The sequence below is a fragment of the Mandrillus leucophaeus genome, unplaced genomic scaffold (genome assembly GCF_000951045.1).
Source record: "Mandrillus leucophaeus isolate KB7577 unplaced genomic scaffold, Mleu.le_1.0 Scaffold760, whole genome shotgun sequence".
Lineage (NCBI taxonomy): Eukaryota > Metazoa > Chordata > Mammalia > Primates > Cercopithecidae > Mandrillus > Mandrillus leucophaeus.
Genome location: NW_012108253.1, coordinates 120,511 through 141,983, shown reverse-complemented (window position 1 = coordinate 141,983; position 21,473 = coordinate 120,511). Strand labels below are relative to the sequence as shown.

At 42.9% G+C, this 21,473-nt stretch overlaps 1 protein-coding gene and 5 non-coding genes across 8 annotated transcripts; all 6 read left to right on the top strand.

The window, feature by feature from the left end:
- The first annotated feature begins 2,280 nt into the window (after window positions 1–2,280).
- TRNAR-ACG lies at window positions 2,281–2,353 on the top strand. Its single transcript has one exon. It is a non-coding gene; the product is annotated as a tRNA-Arg (tRNA).
- A 401-nt stretch (window positions 2,354–2,754) lies between these two features.
- HMGN4 (high mobility group nucleosomal binding domain 4) lies at window positions 2,755–11,757 on the top strand. Of its 3 annotated transcripts, XM_011966415.1 has the most exons (4): window positions 3,166–3,299; window positions 7,494–7,539; window positions 7,656–7,794; window positions 9,953–11,757. In XM_011966415.1, exon 4 carries the CDS (start codon window positions 10,033–10,035, stop codon window positions 10,303–10,305), a length of 273 nt encoding a protein of 90 aa, XP_011821805.1. In that variant the 5' UTR covers window positions 3,166–3,299; window positions 7,494–7,539; window positions 7,656–7,794; window positions 9,953–10,032; the 3' UTR covers window positions 10,306–11,757. The 3 variants fall into 3 exon arrangements, with proteins under 3 accessions (XP_011821804.1, XP_011821806.1, XP_011821805.1); XM_011966416.1 differs by lacking the exon at window positions 7,494–7,539 and having other exon boundaries at window positions 3,156–3,299; window positions 7,578–7,794; XM_011966414.1 differs by lacking the exons at window positions 7,494–7,539; window positions 7,656–7,794 and having other exon boundaries at window positions 2,755–3,299.
- Window positions 2,845–2,917, top strand: TRNAV-CAC. The gene has a single exon. It is a non-coding gene; the product is annotated as a tRNA-Val (tRNA).
- A 6,248-nt stretch (window positions 11,758–18,005) lies between the features above and the next one.
- On the top strand, window positions 18,006–18,077 carry TRNAA-CGC. The gene has a single exon. It is a non-coding gene; the product is annotated as a tRNA-Ala (tRNA).
- Window positions 18,078–18,624: 547 nt separating this feature from the next.
- TRNAI-AAU lies at window positions 18,625–18,698 on the top strand. Its single transcript has one exon. It is a non-coding gene; the product is annotated as a tRNA-Ile (tRNA).
- Window positions 18,699–19,750: 1,052 nt separating this feature from the next.
- TRNAP-AGG lies at window positions 19,751–19,822 on the top strand. Its single transcript has one exon. It is a non-coding gene; the product is annotated as a tRNA-Pro (tRNA).
- Window positions 19,823–21,473: the final 1,651 nt, after the last annotated feature.

The following is a 21,473-nucleotide window of genomic DNA, read 5'->3' as shown; positions in this document are numbered from 1 at the left end:
AAAACAAAGACTTCCCTAAGGAAGAAGAAATTCTGTTTCAAGACTTCAGCGTCAGCTTCTGCCTGAGTTTCCAGCCTGCCCTACAACCCTACAGGTTTCAGACTTGCCAGTCCTCACCCTAGATATATATAAATATATACCTAGATTTATATATCTGCACTCTGTTTCTCCGATATATGCTGAAGAAAAGACTGAAAGTTGAAACTGGAACTGTCAGAAAAGACGTAGAAAGATTTTCAAAAACAAAGCGAAAGCTTTTTTTTTTTTCTTTTTTTTTGAGACAGAGTCTCGCTCTGTCGCCTAGGCTGGACTGCAGTAAGTGGCGCGATCTCGGCTCACTGCAACCTCCGCCTCCCGGATACAAGCAATTATCCTGCCTCCCGAGTAGCTGGGACCCACGCCAGGCTAATTTTTTGTGTTTTTAGTAGAGACGAGGGTTCACGATGTTGGCCAGGCTGGTCTCGATCTGCTGACCTCGTGATCCGCCCACCTCGGGCTCCCAAACTGCTGGGATTACAGGCATGAGCCGCCGCGCCCAGCCGAAAGCATTTCTTGTAGTGAATATAGCTAAGAAATTTGAGGTACCCAAGGGAGGTCTTCAAAGCCTGCAAAACACAGATAAATTTTTATAGACAAACACTGAGGAGAGTGAATGTGGACAGAGCCTACAACCAGCTGGGTTAAAGTCCATTTTTAAAGTGCTAAGTGGGACCTGTGACTTCCAGGGATGCTCTAGCCCCACCAACATGGAGAAACCCCGTCTCTACTAAAGACACAAAATTAGCCGAACGTGGTGGCACATGCCTGTAATTTCAGCTACTTGAGAGGCTGAGGCATGAGAATCACTTGAACCCGGGAGGTAGAGGTTGCGGTGAGCCGAGATCGCGCCATTGCACTGCGGCCTGGGCAATAAGAGCAAAATTCTGTCTCAAAAAAAAAAAAAAAAAAAAAAAAAGTTTTGGTAACCTATTTTAACATAATTAGTTTTCTTTTGAAATCTTACATATTTATTTTTTCTTTCGTATATTCAGAAGTATTATTCTGAGATAGAGTCCAGAATTGCCAAGCTGCCCTTGGGGTCCATCGTACAAAACCTAACGAGAAGATCCCTATGCTACTGCCTAGGGAGGAATCCATAACCTAGGCCTACCTTAACGCTTATGCAGAAAGAGCAGAATATTTTTTGTAAGGGCTGTTGAAACCTTATGAACTGAAAACAAATATTTTCTAATCTCAATGTGTATATTCTCAATATCAGGCAGTTTTACTCCTGTGTAGTAGACCTCAACTTACTTAAAATGCTCACCAGGCATGGGGATGATTTATTCTCAGAAATATGGACAAACCAAAACACACACATATGAGACGTTTGTTTGCTTCCAAAGTGAACAAGTGAACATTCATATGTGTGTCCGGGTTGATGCTCCTTATAAAGCTGTCAAATTCTGAGATCAAGGCCCTGCAGTAGAAGCAGCATGCAGTGAGGAGGCCTAGCAGTTTTGCTTAGTAAAATATTTGAAGAAAAAAAAAAAAAGAACCACAGAGAGACAAATAAAAACTCAGACCATGTCACTGTACAACGGCTTCCAGTTTCCTACAGAATACCAGCCAGAGTCCTTACAAGGGCCTGTAAAGTTGGCCAGAGTCCTTACAAGGGCCTATAAAGCCGGAGGTGGTCTCCCAGGATCTCCTATTCCTCTCCACTGAGCACCGGCCTCCTCAACATAACTCCCAAGCCTGCTCCCACCTCCAGGACTTTTTCCTAGCGACTTTTTCCCTGTTCCAGATCACTCTTTTCCCCTGATATCAGCATTTATCTCTCGTTCATCGCTTTCACTGCTGGCCTTTCCTATCCTCTTTCCCTGTTTTATTATTTTTTTTTTCTCCAATCGCTTATCACTATTATTTCGTTTATTTAGTGCTTTATTATCCGCTTCCGCCACTGCCATGTAATCTTAAGGGCAAGGATCTCTCATGTTTTCTTCACCGTTATCTACAGTGCCGTGAACACTAATACTGGTTGAATGAACGAACGTATTAATGGAGCGGTGATACTGGGGCAGAGAGGATGCAGGGCATGCTTTTCACCGCCATCTTTCAGCCGGCAGAGACAGACCGAGAAAGGAATGAAGGCTACGGGGTGTGTGCAGAAGTAGCCACCAGGGAGTCCGTGCGCTGCGAGCCTGGACCAGCGGGCAAACGCGGCTTACAGGCCCTCGCCCAGACATTACGGGTACAACCTAGTTTCTTATGAAATACCCTGCTATCAACCAACGTGTGGGGCCAGTGGCGCAATGGATAACGCGTCTGACTACGGATCAGAAGATTCCAGGTTCGACTCCTGGCTGGCTCGGTATATGTACAGGTTTATTTTACAACTTTCCTATTCCGCCGGAGTAAGCGACTTCGTGCAGGGTAAATTTGCCTGGAAGTCTCAGAAGCGAGAAGGGGCCGCTTTCGACAAGAGATGGGGTTATCATTTCTCTGGGGAGCAAATTCTGCCACTGACCACGTGGTAACGCCAACTACGTCATAGAAACGCTCGCCCTACCAAAGTCGTGCCCAGCCTCGCCTGACCATTTTGGCCGAAGAACGAAGGCCCGTTCAGAGATATTAAAGTCTCTATCGTGTTCTTCCCTATTCAGTCGTTTGAAATGACTGCATGTGGCTTCAGTTTTAACACTGGAGAGGCTAGGTCTGAGCTGTTCATTGGTTTTTCTGGTTTGAGAGTTCAGTACATAGACGCATGCGCACATCAGCAAAACTGGCACTTGAACGAAGAAACACCAAGTGTATTTACTATGCAGTTAGAACTGCTTGCTCTGAGAGCCCAGACCCCGATGAGTTTCCGTAGTGTAGTGGTTATCACGTTCGCCTCACACGCGAAAGGTCCCCGGTTCGAAACCGGGCGGAAACAAGTTTTTTTTTTTTTTTTTTCCCTTCCTACTACGAAATTCTTACAGTGTGTATCTTTTAACGACTTTTCAGGCCATCATAAATTTCCTGTCTTCCTGTCTTACGAGGTCGGGGCAGCGGTGCTTAGGGCGGGCCTCAGAGTCTCACACACATATCGCCACGGGGAGAACCGGCTCTCTCCGGCTTGAACTCGGGGCGGCTCCCCGCCTGCAGCCCCGGAAGCGCATCCTCACCTTCCTTCGCCTTCCTGTTCCTGGCAGTGCCGGGCTCCCCTCGTCTTCTGCATCTTGGGGCTGGTGCTGGCCCTGCCCACGCCTAGGGCTCCGGCGCGTCAAGGGCCTCAGCTGGGATTCCCGCGCCCCTCGGACGGCCACGAAACTCGGGTAAGTGCCTCACAGACTTTAGTACGCTACCCGGGAAAATGAGGGGCGGGGTGGGGGGTCCCGCCGCCCTCCATATACTTAGGACCCTCCTGCCAGCTGGCCCCGGTCATGATTAAGGGCCTTGGGCCCCGTGAGCCCCGCCTGTCTTCCCGTCTCCAGAGTAATCGCAGCATCTCTCCTGAGCTCCGAGTGTGAATCCCTGGGAAAAGCTGAATCCAGAGGTGGGGTCACAGACAGCCGCAGGCCCGACAGGGATGAGAAGCCCTAATCGGCGCTCTAGGGCCAATAAAAGAAGGAAAGAAGGGGATTTGAAAGGATTGCTCCCGCAGGGCTGTGGCCTTGAAGAGGTGGTGACTGGCAGGTTGGACTGACCTGCCGTGGGCTCTCCTTTCCTCCCCAATTTACCTTCGAGAAACCCTCGTTGAGGAGACACCCAAGAGCTGAGTCTTCCTCCACTTTGACCTTTCGCTATCCCATCACAAAGAAAAAATGGATCCCAAGCTTAAGAAATGGACCAGCACTTGTTTAGAATCAGGACTTGTGCCTTGGTGTTTGGCCTCTTACCTCTGCCTGCCACATGGCTTGCTTACAAGTTAATTGGATTAATCAAACGCTTTTATGAGAAAGTTTTGTTGTGCCACCTGGCAGCCTGGGGTGTACCCTCAGAGAGATTTCTTTCTTAGATGTATTACTACTTTTTCTAGGGATTAGCCAAGCCTAGCCTCTCAGATCACATTGCTCCAGGTTCCCTCAAATGACTGATAAGAATGCGATGTGTTTGTTTTTGTTTGTTTTTGAGACGGAGTCTCACTGTATCTCCCAGGCTGGAGTGTAATGGTGCGATCTCTCTCACTGCAACCTGCACCTCCCTCTACCTCCCGAGTTCAAGCGATTTTTGTGCCTCAGACTCCTGAGCAGCTGGGACTACAGGCGTGCAATACCACGTCCGGATAATTTTTGTATTTTAGTTAGAGACGGGGTTTCACCATATTGGCTAGGCTGGTCTCAGACTCCTGACCTCAAGTGATCCGCCTGCTTCGGCCTCCCAAAGTGAGATAACAGGCGTGAGCCACCGCGCCCGACCGAATGTGGTATTTTTATGACCACGACAAAAGAAGGGCTGCATTCTTTGGTGGGTCTGCAAAATTAAAAAATAAACAGAAAGAAAGAAAGAAAAGGACAATGTTTAATGAGCTGTTTTCTTTTTACCATTTTCTTAAACAGGCTGCTTGGCTGGATGTTGACTTGAAAGGTCCATTCTTCGTTATCTTGCTGTTTCCCTTAACAAGACAACATCTTGGCTAGCAAGATAATATCTTGGTTAGCAAGACAATAAACTTGGCCATGTGCTCAACAGCAATCTGTCTAATACATTTTCATTTAAAATCCCCTCTCTACTACCCAGAAATATAAGCAAGTTATTGTGGTGTCCTGAAAGGGGGCAGAGGTTCCAGGGTCCTGGGAGATGACAAGAATTTATCCTCTTCATCTCTCTCTGATGCCAGTTAGCAGGAATACTTTAGCCTGGAAGCTGAGTGTGCCTCTAACCAACCTTTACAGATGGGTGACTGTTTGGGAGCTTATGGCTCACTCCTTCTCTTTAAACCAAATGCATTCTGGCAAGCTGCAACAGCAAACCTACCGTTGTAGACACCCTGCCTTTTCTCATCTTTCCTTTCTACCCCTGCATCTCCCAGTCTCTCTCACTTAACTCCCATGGAAACTCATGCTGCCTCTCTAATACTTTGGAAGATGAAGAACAAACAGGCCCTGGAGAGTGACTGACACCATGTGACCTCTTGCTTCTGTAGCACACAGCATCTTGCCTGTTAATCTTTTTATTTTTTATTTTTTATTGAGACAGAGTCTCGCTCTGTCACCCAGGCTGGAGTGCAGTGGCTCAATCTTGGCTCACTGCAACCTCCGCCTCCCGGGCTCAAGTGATTCTCCTGCCTCAACCTCCCAAGTAGCTGGGACTATAGGCATGTGCCACCACACCCAGCTAATTTTTGCATTTTTAGTAGAGATGGGTTTCACCATGTTGGCCAGGCTGGTCTTGAACTCCTGACCTCAAGTGATCCACCTGCCTCCACCTCCCAAAGTGCTGGGATTACAGGCGTGAGCCACTGAGCCCAGCATTGCCTGTGATTTTTTATTGTATATTAATTATATCCTTTATTCTCTCCTTCCTAAGCTTGGTGTTCATAACTTTCTTCCACGTCTTCCTTCCAACCCCCAAACACGATCTTTCCTTAAGTAAGAGGCAGGGAAGAAGAGGGGAGCTGTCTGATTTTGGGGTGGGATTGAGGCTAAAATCCAAATTAGAACTACCTCCCAGAAACACAGTTCTGTATCCATTGAAAGAGCAAAAAGATGCTGCTAAAATGTGCCTTGTGTTTGCTAGGGATGAGGTGAAAATGAGTATTGAATGAGGTGGCATTTTGGTCCATGGATTTGCTTGCTATGAAAGAGAAAAAACATGGAAAAATATATTTTGAGAGCTGGGTGAGACCCCCAAATTAATCTAATCCAAGATGTTTCCCTAGTCACTAAATTATTTATTTATTTATTTATTTTTTAATAGAGTCTCACTCTATTGCCCAGGCTGGAGTGCAATGGCGCAGTCTCGGCTCACTGCAACCTCTGCCTCCCAGGTTCAAGCAGTTCTCCTGCCTCAGCATCCTGAGGAGCTGGGATTACAGGCACGTACCACCACCCCTGGCTAATTTTTGTATTTTTTAGTAGAGCCAGGGTTTCACCATGTTGGTCAGGCTGGTGTTGAACTCCTGACCTCGTGATCTTCCCACCTTGGCCTCCCAAAGTTCTGGGATCACAGGCGTGAGCCACCACGCTCTACCGAAGTCACTAAATTCTTACACTGTTCCCTCTTATGTTAGTCCGTTAGGGCTACCAAAACAAGGTACCACAGGCTGGGTGGCTTAAACAACAAAAATTAATTTTCTTTGACTTCTGGAGGGTAGAAGTCCAAGATCAAGATGTCGGCAGGTTTGGTTTCTTCTGAGGCCTCTCTTTGACTTGCAGATGGCTGCCTCCCACTATGTCCTTAGATGTGTTCCTCTGTGTTGTCTGTATCCTAATCTCCTCTTCCTATAAGTACACCAGTCATTTGAATTAGAGCCCACCCATAAGACCCTATTTTGCTTTTTATTTCACTATTAGTTTTTTTTTTTTTAAGCTATTTCTGCCAGTTAATTTAAACATCATGATCTTTTTCTGATGATAAAAATGCAAGTCTTCATGCTAACAAAAGGATTGGAAGAAGGATGAAGCAGATGTTCCTTCTCTCCTACAGCAATCTCATTAAATGAGGAGTTAAATTGAGAACGTTCATGAGAATTTCAGTCCAGTTCTGTGCAATGAAGAGGAGTGATTCAAAACTTTCACTAACTTGCTCTGTTGTTTGTTAATATAATGTTATTGGAAGAGTTATTTTAACAAAGGGGAATTGTTATATTTCTAAAACTTTTTAAATTGTTGCCATGTCTTGGGAAAATAACTTCAGTATGTGTCTTGATAATTTCTTGCCCTGATGATACCACTGAAAGTCATTTCTCTCTATTTCCAAAAGTTACACAGTTACTAGTAAGATTTATCTGCCAGTTAATATTCTTTTCTTCCACATGCATGAAGGAGTATTTGTAATGACTTTTATATTTTATCATTAACATTATTTTTTTGAACTCTTAAAATGTGTATTGTTTTTACATTAATAGACTTCCTTTTTTTAGAGCAATTTTTGGTTTACAGGAAATTGAACAGAGAGTTCCCACATACTTCCTTTCCCCCACCTCAGTTTCTCCTAAGTTATTAACAACTTGCACTGGTGTGGTACATTTGTTACAAATGATTAACTAATATTGACAGCTTATTATTAACTAAAATATATAGTTTACATCAGGGTTCACTCACTGTATGAAGTTCTGTGGGTTTTGTCAAATTCATAATATCTACCATTATATAACATATGCCATTACAGTAGCATACAAAAGAGTTTCATTTACCTAAAAATCCCTTCCGTCCCACCTCAGATAATTTCTTCTAAGTTAAAACCACTGTGTGGTGAGAGCTCCTTCCTTTTCGAACCTCCTTGTCCTTTATGGAAATGGTAAGAGCTTTTACCCATCTCTCTGGCCCCTTTTCATTATATGTGTATCTATCTCCTACATTTGTAAGTTCTCTATAGAGTCGGTGACCTGCTCTCCTAATCAGCTTCCTAAAGGTGAGTTTCAAGAATTAAATCGTTATTTATATACTCAGATACAGCATCCAGGCAGTAGCCTATTTTTCCTGATTTTATTTTGTCACCTGCTGTATTTTGGCCTTTGACATGTGGAGATAATGGCCCCCCTACTTGGGATGGACTGCAATGGATCTAACTTGAAGAAAACTGAACACAGGAAAAGAGGTTGTGTGAGCATTCCCACACCAGGAAATGGGCTGAGAAACAATTTTGAAGTGAGATGGAAGGGGAATGGTATGGGGTATCCATTCTTAGGGAAATGTGTGCTAGGCCAAAAGCTCACTCTTTGGTTAAACACTCTCATTCTCTGGTAACATAAAGGTCTCTAAAAATATATGCAGAATATTTGGGATAACCTTCTTTATTATTCATTGCCCAAGCTGGGTCACTTTTCAAAGTAAAAGGTAACATTATGAATAATTATACTAGGGCAACAGGTATAAATCAAGTCACCCTACTGTTAGACCAAGTGATTTTCACTGGTTCCTTCATTGTAAGAGTAGCTCCTTTTGTTTCCTAAAAATTGTTAAAATGATTCCTTAATGTTGCATTTGAAAGAAAGGGAAAAGGACAAAAATTAGCAATAAATTTATGTAATGGCAAGGATTTCTTCAGAAGAGAGCAGGTCAGGTGTAGTTAGATCAGTAGAACTGTATGTCTCAGTGGCACCATTACTTTTTTATTTTTTTTTTTTTTGAGGCAGGCTCTCACTCTGTCCCCCAGGCTGGAGTGCAGTGGCACAAGCTCGGCTCACTGCAACCTCTGCCTCCCGGTTTCAAGCAATTCTCAGGTGGATCACCTGAGGTCAGGAGTTTGAGACCAGCCTGGCCAACATGGTGAAACCCCATCTCTAATAAAAATACAAAAATTAGCTGAGTGTGATGGTGGGCATCTGTAATCCTAGCTACCTGGGAGGCTGAGGCAGGAGAATTGCTTGAACCTGGGAGGCAGAGGTTGCAGTGAGATGCGATCACACCACTGTACTCCAGCCTGGGTGACAGAGGGAGACTCTGAGACTCCGTCTAAAAAAACAAAACAAAACAAAAAAATTCAAAACTGGAGCAATTTGGAGACAAGATTAAAAAAATAATAATAACATTGTAGAATGGGGCCACTCACAAGGTTACAGAATTTCCCAGAAAATGTTTTCAAGGGTGGGGCAGAAGGTATGATAGACAAAAGCTTTAAAAAAGTTACACAGTGCCTGTGAGTGCCAGCCCTAGGCCTAAGTCCTAATTACCCAAACTCAGACTCTTCTCTATTTCCTACCTCTGTGGCTCTCAATCTGTGCTCTGGGCTACCCACATTTTTTAGTATTTTTATTAATTCTTGAGCAGGCACATACAATTTTTCTGTGTAAGACAGATAATACTCCACCCATGTGCTTCCCCTACAGCTTAAAGAAGAGAACTCAACGTCCCCTATCTCTGGACTAACCTACATGCCTTCTCCAACCACATCCCTTTCCCAACTCCCAAGAGATAACCACTGGCCAATTTTTATTTATCCCCTTTTTTTTTTTTTCAAGTTTTGCTATATGTTTGTGGCCTCAACATGTCATAGTTTTACATGTGTAAATGGATCTATAGTGTACCTATTCTTCTGCAACTTGCTATTTTTGTTCGTCATTATATTCTTGAGATTGATCCTCGTTTTTGAACCTAGCTGTAATGTATTTGTTTCTGCTGCTGAATAGTATTCCCTTTTATAGATACTACCAAAATATATATATCCCTTCTACTATTGAAGGACATTTGGGTGATTTACAGGTTTTTGAAATTACAGTGTTGCTGGAAACATTCTTGTGGAGATCTCCTGTCCACACCTCCAAGAATCCCTCTAAGTAAACACCTAGACATAAAATTGCTTTACATAATACCACTGTTTCCAGCGTGCTTTACAAATAACCACTGTTTCCTGAAGCAAATACACTAATTTGCACACACACACAGCAGTACATAAGGGTTTTGATTGCTCCCTATCAGTTGAGTCCTTGATATTGTCAGACAACTTGGTTTTCTTCAATTTGATAGATATGAAATGTTATATCCTATGCTTTTAATATGTACTTCTTATCTATTTTTAGGTGCTTATTCCTCACTCATGCTTCCAAGAAGTACTTGTTAACATTTTTTGCCATAGTTTTAAAATTTTCATTTTGTCCTTTTCTTATGGATCTGTAGGAATGCTTTATGTATTCAGGATTCTAACATTTTGTCCATTATATGTGTTACACATATCTTTGCCGAGCTGGTAACTTATTGTTTTACTTTTACTGTGCTATCTTTTTTGATATACACAAATTATTAACAATATAGTCAAATTTGATTTTTAATGTTTACATTGGTCAGTCTTTCCCTTTGTGGTTTACACTTTTTGTGTCTTGTTAAAGACATCTTTCCAGGAGCAGTGTGAGGAGGACAGAAACACCCACCAGGACTGCTCAAGCCGCCTGCCAACACTGCTGCCACCATGCCGAAGAGAAAGGCAAAAGGAGATGCTAAAGGTGATAAAGCAAAGGTGAAGGATGAGCCACAGAGGAGATCAGCGCGGTTATCTGCTAAACCAGCTCCTCCAAAACCAGAGCCCAGGCCTAAAAAGGCCTCTGCAAAGAAGGGAGAGAAGCTTCCCAAAGGGAGAAAGGGGAAAGCAGATGCTGGCAAGGATGGGAACAACCCTGCAAAAAACCGAGATGCCTCTACACTCCAGTCCCAGAAAGCAGAAGGCACTGGGGATGCCAAGTGAAATGTACATTTTTGATAGCTCTGTCTTATAGTGATTCTACTGTTTGAAATACTATTTTTTTAAATCAAGTTTTATAAAACCGTAGAATTTTGGCTCTCTTTTTTAAGTTATGTTGTTAGCACATAGGACACTTCCTTGTCTTTTGTGGAAAGGGCAAATACCACTAATAGGGTGTATCTCAGAAACTGAATTGAAATAGGGGAAAATAGGATTTTCTGTCCTGTTTGAAGATTATTCTTGATTCCCTTGATTCCCAGGAGAGATTCTCTGACATTCACATGTCAGCCACTTTGGCACAGAAGCCTTACAGTGTGGGGAACCAAAACTTCGTGTCTCCTCTTTCCCTGATGCCATCAGCATAGACTTGACTTCCTTAAACCAAGAGTCTTGATGTGGCCTTGGCAATCCTAAAATCAACTGTGTTAGGTAACAAAACTCAGGCTTTCTGTTGATAACATCGAGATGGTGTCACTCAAAAGAGCCAAGATTCCTGTTTTCAGTTTGTGGATCCATCCTGCTAGTTTTACGGTATTCCCTCCATGTCGAAGTGGGCCTGTGAAAAGCTCATACAGGCCTTATGTGAAGTGTCCACCCTTTCTGAAAATCTTTCTTGTTCAAAACAGCAACAACCTATGTTGTTAACTTTTACAGTGACTTTTAGAGGAGGGGAGTTTGGAAATTGTAAAATGTTATAGATTGTTGCCTATTTCCTGCTGAAAGTAAATGTTTTTAAAAAGTATCATATAAAGCTGAATACAAGTTAGTTTGGGGGGAGATCCTTTCCTACCCAAAGTCATAAATATATTCTTTACTGCCTTGTAGAAATTTTATACTTTTGCCTTTCACATTTGTCTTTAGTCTGTCCTGAACTGATTTTTGTGAAAATTATGAGTTAGAAATTCAATTTAACATTTTTCATATTTCAAAGTGGTTGTCTCTGCAGTATTTACTGAAAAGTTCATCCTTTCCCCAGTGATTTGTAACACTGCCTCTTTCATAAATTAAATTTTTGTGTACGTGTGTGGGTCTTTTGATGGTTTCTATTCTGACTGACATCAATTTGTCTAATCTTATAGCAGTACAATACAGTCCTGATTATTGCAACTTTAGGAAAAGGTCTGATAAAAACCAAGATGCCTCCACATTTTGTCATAATTTTAGCCAATTTCACCTCTGTCTCCAATATCACCACAAAATTTTTCTTCCTTGGAGTGTCTTGGCTATTCTTAGCCAACTGTTCCTCCATATTACTTCTAGAATTAGATCAACAATTTGTAAATCAAACAAACCCAAGAACATTGAAATTTTGATTGGATTTGTATTGAATTTATACATTAATCTGGTAAGCCAAGTCATCTTTACAATGTTGTCTTCCAATACATGAATATGGTTCAGCTCTCCATTTACTTAGGCCTTTGAAATATCTTTCAGTAAAGTTTATAATTTTCTCCATAAAGGTCTTCTTGTTAATATTTCCTGGGAACTTTACGCTTTTTAACACTACTTTCTATGGCATATTTTTAGTTATTACATTTTCTGGTTTTAGCTAATGTTGATTTCAATTTTTGTATCCAGCAACCTTGCTACCTTTCATTCTTGTATCTGTATATTCTTGTGGGGTTTTTGTTTTTTCCGTAGACAACCATATATTCTGTGTATACAAACTATTTTGTTTCTTTTTAGTCCTTATACCTATAATTTCTTTTTCTAATGCTCAGTGTAGTCTAGGTGTTGGTGTCTGCTTTTTTTTTTTTTTTTTCCCCAGCCAGAGCCTCACTCTGTCTCCCAGGCTGGAGTGCAGTGATGCGATCTCAGCTCGCCGCAACCTCCGCCTCCTGGGTTCAAGCGATTCTTCTGCCTCACCTTCCAAATACGTGGGACTGCAGGCATGCACCACCACACCTGACTAATGTTTGTATTTTTAGTTAGTAGAGACGGAGTTTCACCATGTTGGCCATGCTGGTTTCGAACTCCTGACCTCAGGTGATCCACCCGCCTCAGCTTCCCAAAGTGCTGGGATTACAGACGTGCGCGACCATGCCCGGCCGCCTCTCTCCTTTTTTGTTTCTTTTTTTTTTTGTTTTTTGAAATGGAGCCTCACTCTGTCACCCAGGCTGGAGTGCAGTGACGCGATCTCTGCTCACTGCAACCTCCGCCCCCGATTCTCCGGCCTCAGCCTCCCGAGTAGCTGGTATTACAGGCACCTACCACCAGGCCTGGCTAATTTTTTTATTTTTATTGTTATTATTTGTATTTTTAGAAGAGACGGGTTTTTGCCATATTGGTCAGGCTGGTCTCAACCTCCTGGCCTCAAGTGAACAGCCCGCCTTGGCCTCCCAAAGTGCTGGGATTACAGGCATGAGCCACCATGCCCAGTGCCATTAGAGTTTTGAGCAAAGAAATGGCACAGTCTAAGGTATTTCATATATGCGTGTATGTGTATGGCTGCTGCATGAGCAATAGACTGTAAGCTGTCACAGCAATCTAGGCAAAACATGTTGATGATTTGTACCTAGTATGGAACCGTGAAGAGGTCTGAGAGAGTTGGCAGTAAATAATGCCAAGTTTGGATGATTGCTTAGCCTTTCTAAGCCACAGTTTCCTCTGTAACAAAGCAAGAACTAATACTTATTTTGCAAGGTTTTGAAAAGAATTAGAGACACTTTATGGAAATGACTAATATTGCAGTTTACCTAATTAGCATATTGATACATAAAGCTCTGTTGGAGATTTGAAAAAAAATTAATATTTCCCAGAATCTTACATCGCCACTGAAAAACAGAAGGAAAAAAGACGATTCGATTACTCCACAAAACTGGGGCCCAGGACACTCCATATGGAGCCCTTACTAAAACCAATAAGTAGCATATATAGTAAAATTGGAATTACATAATAGCATTTTTTTCCTTTGTAATAGTGAATTGCTGGCATTTCTACTTTGTCATGCTGTATTACCATCCTTCATCTGCTCAACTATTCCCACTCCATTTTATTTGTTAAACAACAAACACTTATCTGCACTTTATGCCTGACAACAGATTAGGATCAAGGATAAAAGAAATATTCCCTGTTCTCAGCTCAAAGTTGAATGAGAGCCGGGTGCAGTGGCTCACCCCTGTAGTCTCAGCACTTTGGGAGGCCAAGGCAGGCAGATCATTTGAGGTCAAGAGTTCGAGACCAGCCTGACCAACATAGTGAAACCCTGTCTCCTACTACAAATACCAAAGTATTAGCCAGGCATGGTGGCGCATCCCTGCAGTCCCAGCTACTCAGGAGGCTGAGACAGGAGAATCGCTTGAACAGGGGAGGCGGAGGTTGCAGTGAGCCGAGATGGCGCCACTGCACTCCAGCCTGGGTGACAGAGTGAAACTCCATCTCAAAAAAACAAAACAAAACAAAACAAAACGTTGAATGGGATAGAGAGATAGGTCACCATACAGTAGTGTGCTCTCTGTTATAACACAGCAAGAGACCCAAACCCCGATGCCAGGGCATGAAGAGGCCTTAGGGAAGACCCTGTAGTATGTTGACACATGACCAACAAAATGAAAACAGAAAGGAGCTGGTCAAGCAAGGAGTGAGAAAAAGCCTTCTAGTAAGAACAATAACGTTTACAAAGATGTTAAGAGAATGGTGCATAGATGTTTACTTTTATTCTTTTTTCCCCCTCTTGCTGTCATCTTAGGTGCACAGATGTTCAATAAATTATTGTTGGATCAAAAAATAATTAAGATGAATAACCAAATTATATCAGGTTTCCGACTATAATAAAAGAGAATTATTAAGTGTTGTTTGCCCAGCTGCCCAGTGATTTATATGAATAATTTTATTTCGAAAACTCTATGAGCTGAGTAGAATTGTTCTCATTAAACTTTACATTTAGACAAACATAAATTTAGACATATATCAGCCTGAGTGATCTAGAGTATTTTGTTTGTTTTGTTTTGTTTTGTTTTTTTGAGACGGAGTTCCACTCTTGTCGCCCAGGCTGGAGTGCAATGGCAAGATCTCAGCTCACTGCAACCTCCGCCTCCCGGGTTCAAGCGATTCTCTTGCCTCAGCCTCCCGAGTAGCTGGAATTACAGGCGCCTGTCACCGTGCCCGGCTACGTTTTTGTGTTTGTTTTAGTAGAGACAGGGTTTCACCGTGTTTGCCAGGCTGGTCTCGAATTCCTGACCTCGTGATCCGCCCGCCTTGGCCTCCCAAAGTGCTGGGATTACAGGCGTGAGCCACCACGCCCGGCCTAGAACTTTTAATAACCAAATTTCTGACCCTCACATCTGAGGAACTGAGCATGGAAGAGTTGGAAAGAAGAGGAAGGGAAACTCATTTTTCTGTATCCGTCCTTGCACCACTACCTTCTTTTCTCAGTAGTAGTTGTGTTACAGGAAAGGGGCCCCGATCCAGACCCCAAGGGAGGGTTCTTGGCTTTCACGAAAGAAAGAATTCAGGGCGAGTGCGCAGTGCAAAGTAAGAGCAAGTTTAGTAAGAAAGTTAAGTAGTGAAGTACAGCTACTCCATAGACAAGAGTAGGGTGTTCCTGAAACACTGAGGAACGCATCCACCCTAGGTACAATACTTATATATATGGGGAGATGTGCTCTGCTACAAGGGTTTGTGATAAAGGATTAATTTTCTTATTATATTTTGTAAGAACCGATAATATTATATTTAAAGCAAAATTTCGAATGCCTTTGTTCTCCAGATGTGGGGACATCTGGACACTCCCAAGTCTGGGTCCGTTTACTAAACATTATTAATTTGTTTCCTTAACCATAAATATCTAGAGGCTAGGAATGCCTGACTTTCTGGGAATGCAGCCCAGCAAAAGTTCCAGCCTCGTTTTCCTAGCCCTCACTCAAAATGGAGTCGCTCTGGTTCGAATGCCTCTGACAGAGATACTGGTAAAATGTACCTCCCTCGGTTGCAGTGAGCCGTGATCGCTCCCGTGAACTCCATCCGGTCTGGGAGATAGAGTGAGACTCCGTTTCAAAAAACAAAAAAGAAAAAGAAAAAAAAAATTACCTCCTGCTTCTCTCAAAACCCTCCAATGGCTTTCAGCCTGGGTCATCAACATGGCCTGGAAGAGCCCTACTTGGGGTACTCAAGAGCGCGGCCCAAGCGCCGCGACGCCCCGCCCCTCTGGCCGCTCTGCTCTGGGACGCACTTCCGACGCCCTCGAGGCCTGGGAGGTCAGCGCCTCTTGGTGTCGCCCTGCGGGGCCGGCTGTGGTTGGCTCACTGATTCCCAGTTGGGTAGGGGAGGCTTGACTGAGCTCCCACCCGGAATTTCACCTTAGACCTTTAAAGACCTTGTTCTGGCCTCAGGAGCCAGCGCTAACCTCTAGTCCTCATTAGTGGAGTTGCGGCGGAAGGGGATGGCAGGCACCCGACAGTGGTCTCCTCAAAAATGGCGAATTTCTGCGGGGATTCATCTTTTAGCTCCCAGGGAGCCCTCTGACCCCAACAGGAAGCCCATGGAGCCCTTTTCAAAAATTGTAGTTTTGAAAAATTAAAAAAATACACAGGATTTCAAAGAAAGCCAATTATACTACAAAACAGTTATCAAACGATTAAAATAATTTCAGAGTAATGTGTGATTCTCATTAAGGCATTAAATATTAAACTTCAAGACCCGTCTTATCACCGCTGTAATTTTGAAACAGTTGTCTTGGGTATTTGTAACAAATGTATTTATATTGTATACAGAAATATGTGATTTTTCTTGGTGACAGAGTCACAGTTACTTCTCTTTCAATTGTATTAGCAAGTGAAAGATACGTTAAATTTCAGTTAGAATAGACTAGAATCAGAAATAATCAGAACGCAGTGTCTGTGGTAAAAGGAACAGTTCATGCAACTTTTGTTTCTGTTACTTATGTATGACTGACGATGTACACTAAACTTCAAATTGTAGGTCACTACCAAAAACATGAAAGCTACTGCCACTAGGCCCAAGTTCTGAGTGAGGAACCACGTCTGTTTACCTAGGCAGCCCCAGGGCTCAGCAAAACAGGGGATCAAAAAGGAGCACACTAATGGAGAAAACAGGGAGTCTTTGCATTTTTGTTGCTTTTCAAGAAAGAGTTTAACCTTTAACAACTTGTAACCACTGTTATTGCAACTTTATTCCTATTCCAGATGAAAAACTTTGTGCACTGAGGCTCCCTTTCCAAAAGGCCCATCTATTTTCTAAACAGCTCCTAGGTTATGAGATCTATGGTCAGCTCAAGAGTCCTTCATTTATTCGGGGATATCAGCCTGTGACTTGACCTTACCTTCCTCCCTCTAACTGCAGTAACCTCTCTCGCCTTGTCCGTAGTTTCCCTTCCGCTGTCTCAGTTACCCCCTTCAACCGTGGTCCAAAATATTAAATGAAACTTCCAGAAATAAAAAATGCATAAGTTTCAAATAACTCCCCTTTCTCAGTAGCGTCATGAAATCTCCCACCCGCCCGAGGATCATCACTTTGTTCAGAGTATCCACGGGGTATGCGCTCCCTACACGTTAATCACTTAGTACTCATCCTGGTTATCAGATCGAAAAAACATAGTATACTATGGTACTATCCGAGGTTTCAGGCATTCACTGGGTGTCTTGGAACATATCTCCCGTTAATAAAGAAAGAATACTGTACATATTGGGTTAAAAATGAAGAAATGGAAAGAAAAAAGGAGAAACACAGTAACACCTGAACAGGGATTTGAAACCTGGGCCCTCAGATTAAAAGTTCGTGGCCATACTGACTGAGCTACCAAGCTTCGTACAAAATGACCAAGCCACATCAACCCTGATATATTAATCTATATATCTGACCTAGAACGTGATTGTAGAAGGTTCAGCTGTGATTTTAATAAGGTGCTGGTAATTTAGAAATTCTTGCTAATGACAGCACAGAAACTCAGCCACAACGAGGGTCCGTTTTAAGACCGAGGTCTAACCATATTACAAATTAATACTAACATCCCCCCAAAATTCTATCTATCTATCTATCTATCTACCTACCTACCTACCTACCTACCTATCTACCTATCTTTCTACACGCATATATATGTATTCATGTAATTCAGTCCAGTCAAAGACTAACAGAATGCTCGCCTTCAGTTCCTAGGCTTCCCAGATAAATATCTCAAATCCTCTCTCCAAACTTGGGCCCAAACAAAACATTTTCAAAAGTAGCCTGATCTGACGCTGGTGCACGTAAAGGGGAGTAATTGAATCACCTTTTCGGCAACATACTTAGGGAAGCTGATGTGAGACGAAGGATAGAGAAAACTGTTTGATTTAGCAGTGCTTGGTTTCACCTGCCTTGGTTTTCAGTGTTCAGTTTCTTTGAAAAAAGGAAAAAGAAATTAAAGAAGTTTGTAAAGAAGCGTCCTCACTCTCCTTTTTCTTCTCAGATTTCCAGGTAGTTATCAATAGTTCTATCCCTGGGTCAGTAGGTTAAGTATTTGACGAATGTGTCCGATGCCTGGAAGGTTTTACACACTTTGAAAACTGATGGATGCTGCCCCATTAACCATTTCAGGATTTTGTTCGACAAATAAAAGAGAATTTAACTTCAGCAGTCAGCAAACCTTAGAATTTGGGGACCGAGACGGGGGACAGGGGCAGATATGGGAGGACGAAGGCGCGGGGGTAGGGAACAGAAATCTCTTACAAACAACTAGGGAGAGCTACAAAGAGTGGGCTTGCGAGGATGGGGATGTAGCTCAGTGGTAGAGCGCATGCTTCGCATGTATGAGGCCCCGGGTTCGATCCCCGGCATCTCCAAGTCCTTTTATCCTATCCACCCAATACTATTAGAAAGTATATTTCAAAATGTCAAATAACTGTATTTTGTGTCCTCCACTTCTTTAACTTTTTATGGCGTTCTTTTAGCCACTGTGTGTAGAATTGTATATGGAGTACGGGGAACAAGGTTGCTTTGAGCTATTTTGAACTATGTGAAACAAATCGAATTGAGAACACAGGAAAACATGCCCAATGGAGAGATGACAGAAGAGGAGCAACCTGGAAAGTTGCCCGGAACCCATTAATGAGCCCTATTTGTGGTATATAGTTTGCCTTTAGGGCAAAAATAATCTTGGCTTGAGAACACGGAAAGGGGAGGGAGGACAGGCTATTGTTAGTCCTGTGCGTTATAGGATGATAAAAATAGGACAAATATCGGGAGAAGGATGAATCTCAGCTAGCTCAGCACGGGCGAATTTGACTGCTCTAGTGCACCGTTCTCCCGTAGGGGAATAACGAAAACGAAAACATTCCGAAACACTGATGAAATTCTTAATGCAGTTTTTAAAACTTTCGACATGTAGGTGGCCGGTTAGCTCAGTTGGTTAGAGCGTGGTGCTAATAACGCCAAGGTCGCGGGTTCGATCCCCGTACGGGCCACGGTTCTTTTCTTCCATCACGTAACTTACACAAAGATAAGGAAAAACCACTTGTTTGAGGACTGTTACTACAAGAAAGACTGTGCTAACCTCTACAACCAACACTTTGCCAGAAGTCCAAACATTTGTAGTAAGTTCAGAGGTCCTGTTTTCTTAAGTCATGGTGCTGAAAATGTTTGCTCATGAGAAGCAGAAAAGCAGCAGGATATTTTACGAGATTTAAATTCAATATAGGGCAAAACAATGACACCAATTTGTTTGGTGCTCCAACACTGTCCTTGAAATAGTCTGAAAACAGATAAATCTTCAGATACTGAAATGCGGGGCAAGTGTGAGAAGGCAGTGTTCATTATCTCTGACTGCCCAGTTAAGGATCCCTACTTGGGAAGCTCAACACTCACACATCAAGACAGAAATTCCATTCCGAGAGAAACATTTTCTTGTTACTTTGATTTCCCAAGAAAGGACTAAGCCCCTTTCCAAAAATCTACCTTTTCCACATCAGCAACCTGGACCCTTTGGTCCAGGTTGGCCAACTCCAGGAATAACAGTTCAGTCCACTTCTTGATGTTAAATATCCCCCGTTCCTTGTACAACGAATGTCCTCTGTTTATTTACGACCTCAAAGCTGTATATCCTGTCGAGTGAATTTTCACGTGTTTTACTGTTTTCTATGGACAATGCTGATCTCAAGTCGCGAGCTCCACGTAGGCTTTGTTAGCCCCATACCTGTGGGTGAGCTCGAGCGCTTGTCAAAAACGAAACTTATTGGGCCTCGCCTCCAGATACTTTGACTCAGATTTGAGAAGGAACCCAGATTTCTGCGTTTTAAACAAACGCCACAGTTGTTTCTTTTAGAAAGGTTGGGTCAAGAGCCCTTTGAGATAACAGTCCTTAGGATTGGATTGAGGGGAAATTCTGAGAGTCTCATTGACCTGATAATTTTTTAATAGTTAATTAAAGGTATTATAAATTATAGTTGCATATAGCTACATGTACTTTTTTTAAAAATTAGTAAATATTAAACATATTTAAAAGAGGTCATGTTCAGGTGGCTCGTTGGTCTAGGGGTATGATTCTCGCTTAGGGTGCGAGAGGTCCCGGGTTCAAATCCCGGACGAGCCCATGTTTTGTTTCTTGCTTTTTAATCTAGCTGCCTTCACCTAACCTTAGTTTCTAAGTTAAAACTTTCCAGTTAGAAGTGCCGGTAATCGTGGCATCGATATGCATTCAAACCCAACAAGTGAGTTGCAATCTCTAGTTAAGGACTTTTTTTTTTGGCTTCTCTTTAGTTTTCCATCCGCTCTACAGAGACTTTTGCAAGGGCAAACGTTTCCGGATCTTCTAGAACTTCCGACTCCACGATTGTGTTCATGTGAAATATGTTAGAAATAAAATGGCCACATCTTAATTCAATGTGCTTATTATTGATTCATTACATCAAAGGATGGATTTAAATGGGAAGATTAAGAGTCAACGTGTCAGGAACCTTTGAGTTATTTCGACTTTCCTCATTGCTACAGCGTCAAGTACTACCTTGTCATACATATCAGGGTTCTGCTTTCTTCTGAGAAGGAGCATTTTTTCTCTCCTCCTGGAGCGTACCGTTGGTATACTCATTTGTCCTGAGCTGTGTGGCCCGGCCATAGTGATAATAATTGACAACTGATGCCTGAGCTCTATAAGTTTCTACTCTATGCCTCCTCCCTAGATTTACTTTCTTCTCTGTACTGATATCTCATACGCCAGTACAAAATGCCGCTCTTCGGGGTTCTTCATCACCCATCTTCCCGCGCTGGGGAAGATAATCAATTTACAGCGCAGGCGCCATTCTGCGCCCGGGAAAATTACCAACTGACAGCGCAGGCGCAACATGACCTCCGACGGAAGAAACTGATACCTACCTGGCCACGCCCACCGCAGGGCCACCCTCATCGCCCTGGCCCAACCTCCGCCCCTGCTGGTCTATATAAGGCATTAGGCTGCCACCAATAAATGAGACTTGATCAGGATACTGTCTTGTCTCCATTTCTCCTGTCTCCTGTCCCCCCGAGTTCCCACTCCCTCTTCTAGGGTCTAGGTTGACGATCCCGCCGGACGGGACACGTTGTGCCTCAACGTGGGGCCCAGAAACGAGGGATTCCGTGAGGAAGAGGACGCGAAAGAACGTGGACCGTCAAGGTGAAACTAAACTCCTCCGATCACCGCGGGAACCTGCGGCGTCAGGGTCGAAGGTAAGTGGCCCGCCCGAAATGGGACAAGAATTAAGTCAACATGAAATTTATGTAGGACAATTAAAAGAGGCCTTAAAGACACGAGGAGTAAAGGTTAAAGGCAATGATTTGTTTAAATTTTTTGACTTTGTAAAAGACACCTGCCCTTGGTTCCCACAGGAAGGAACTATAGATATTAAAAGATGGCGTAGAGTAGGAGATTGTTTTCAAGATTATTATAATACTTTTGGGCCAGAAAAAATTCCTGTGACCGCCTTCTCTTATTGGAATCTCATTAAAGATTTGATAGATAAAAAGGAGGTCGATCCACAAGTCATGGCCGCGGTCGCCCAAACAGAACACATTCTAAAGGTTGGTTCCCGCTCTGACCTCACAAAGCCTCCGCAAGATACCGAGGAGGATCTCATTTCCCTTGAGAGCGATGATGAGGGAGTCAAGTCTCCTTCTGTAACAGATAAAGAAATGTTACACAAAAACAAACAGAAAAAAATCCGGTTTTACAAAAACCTCAAAAAGAGGAAGAAACTAATGAGCCTGATCAA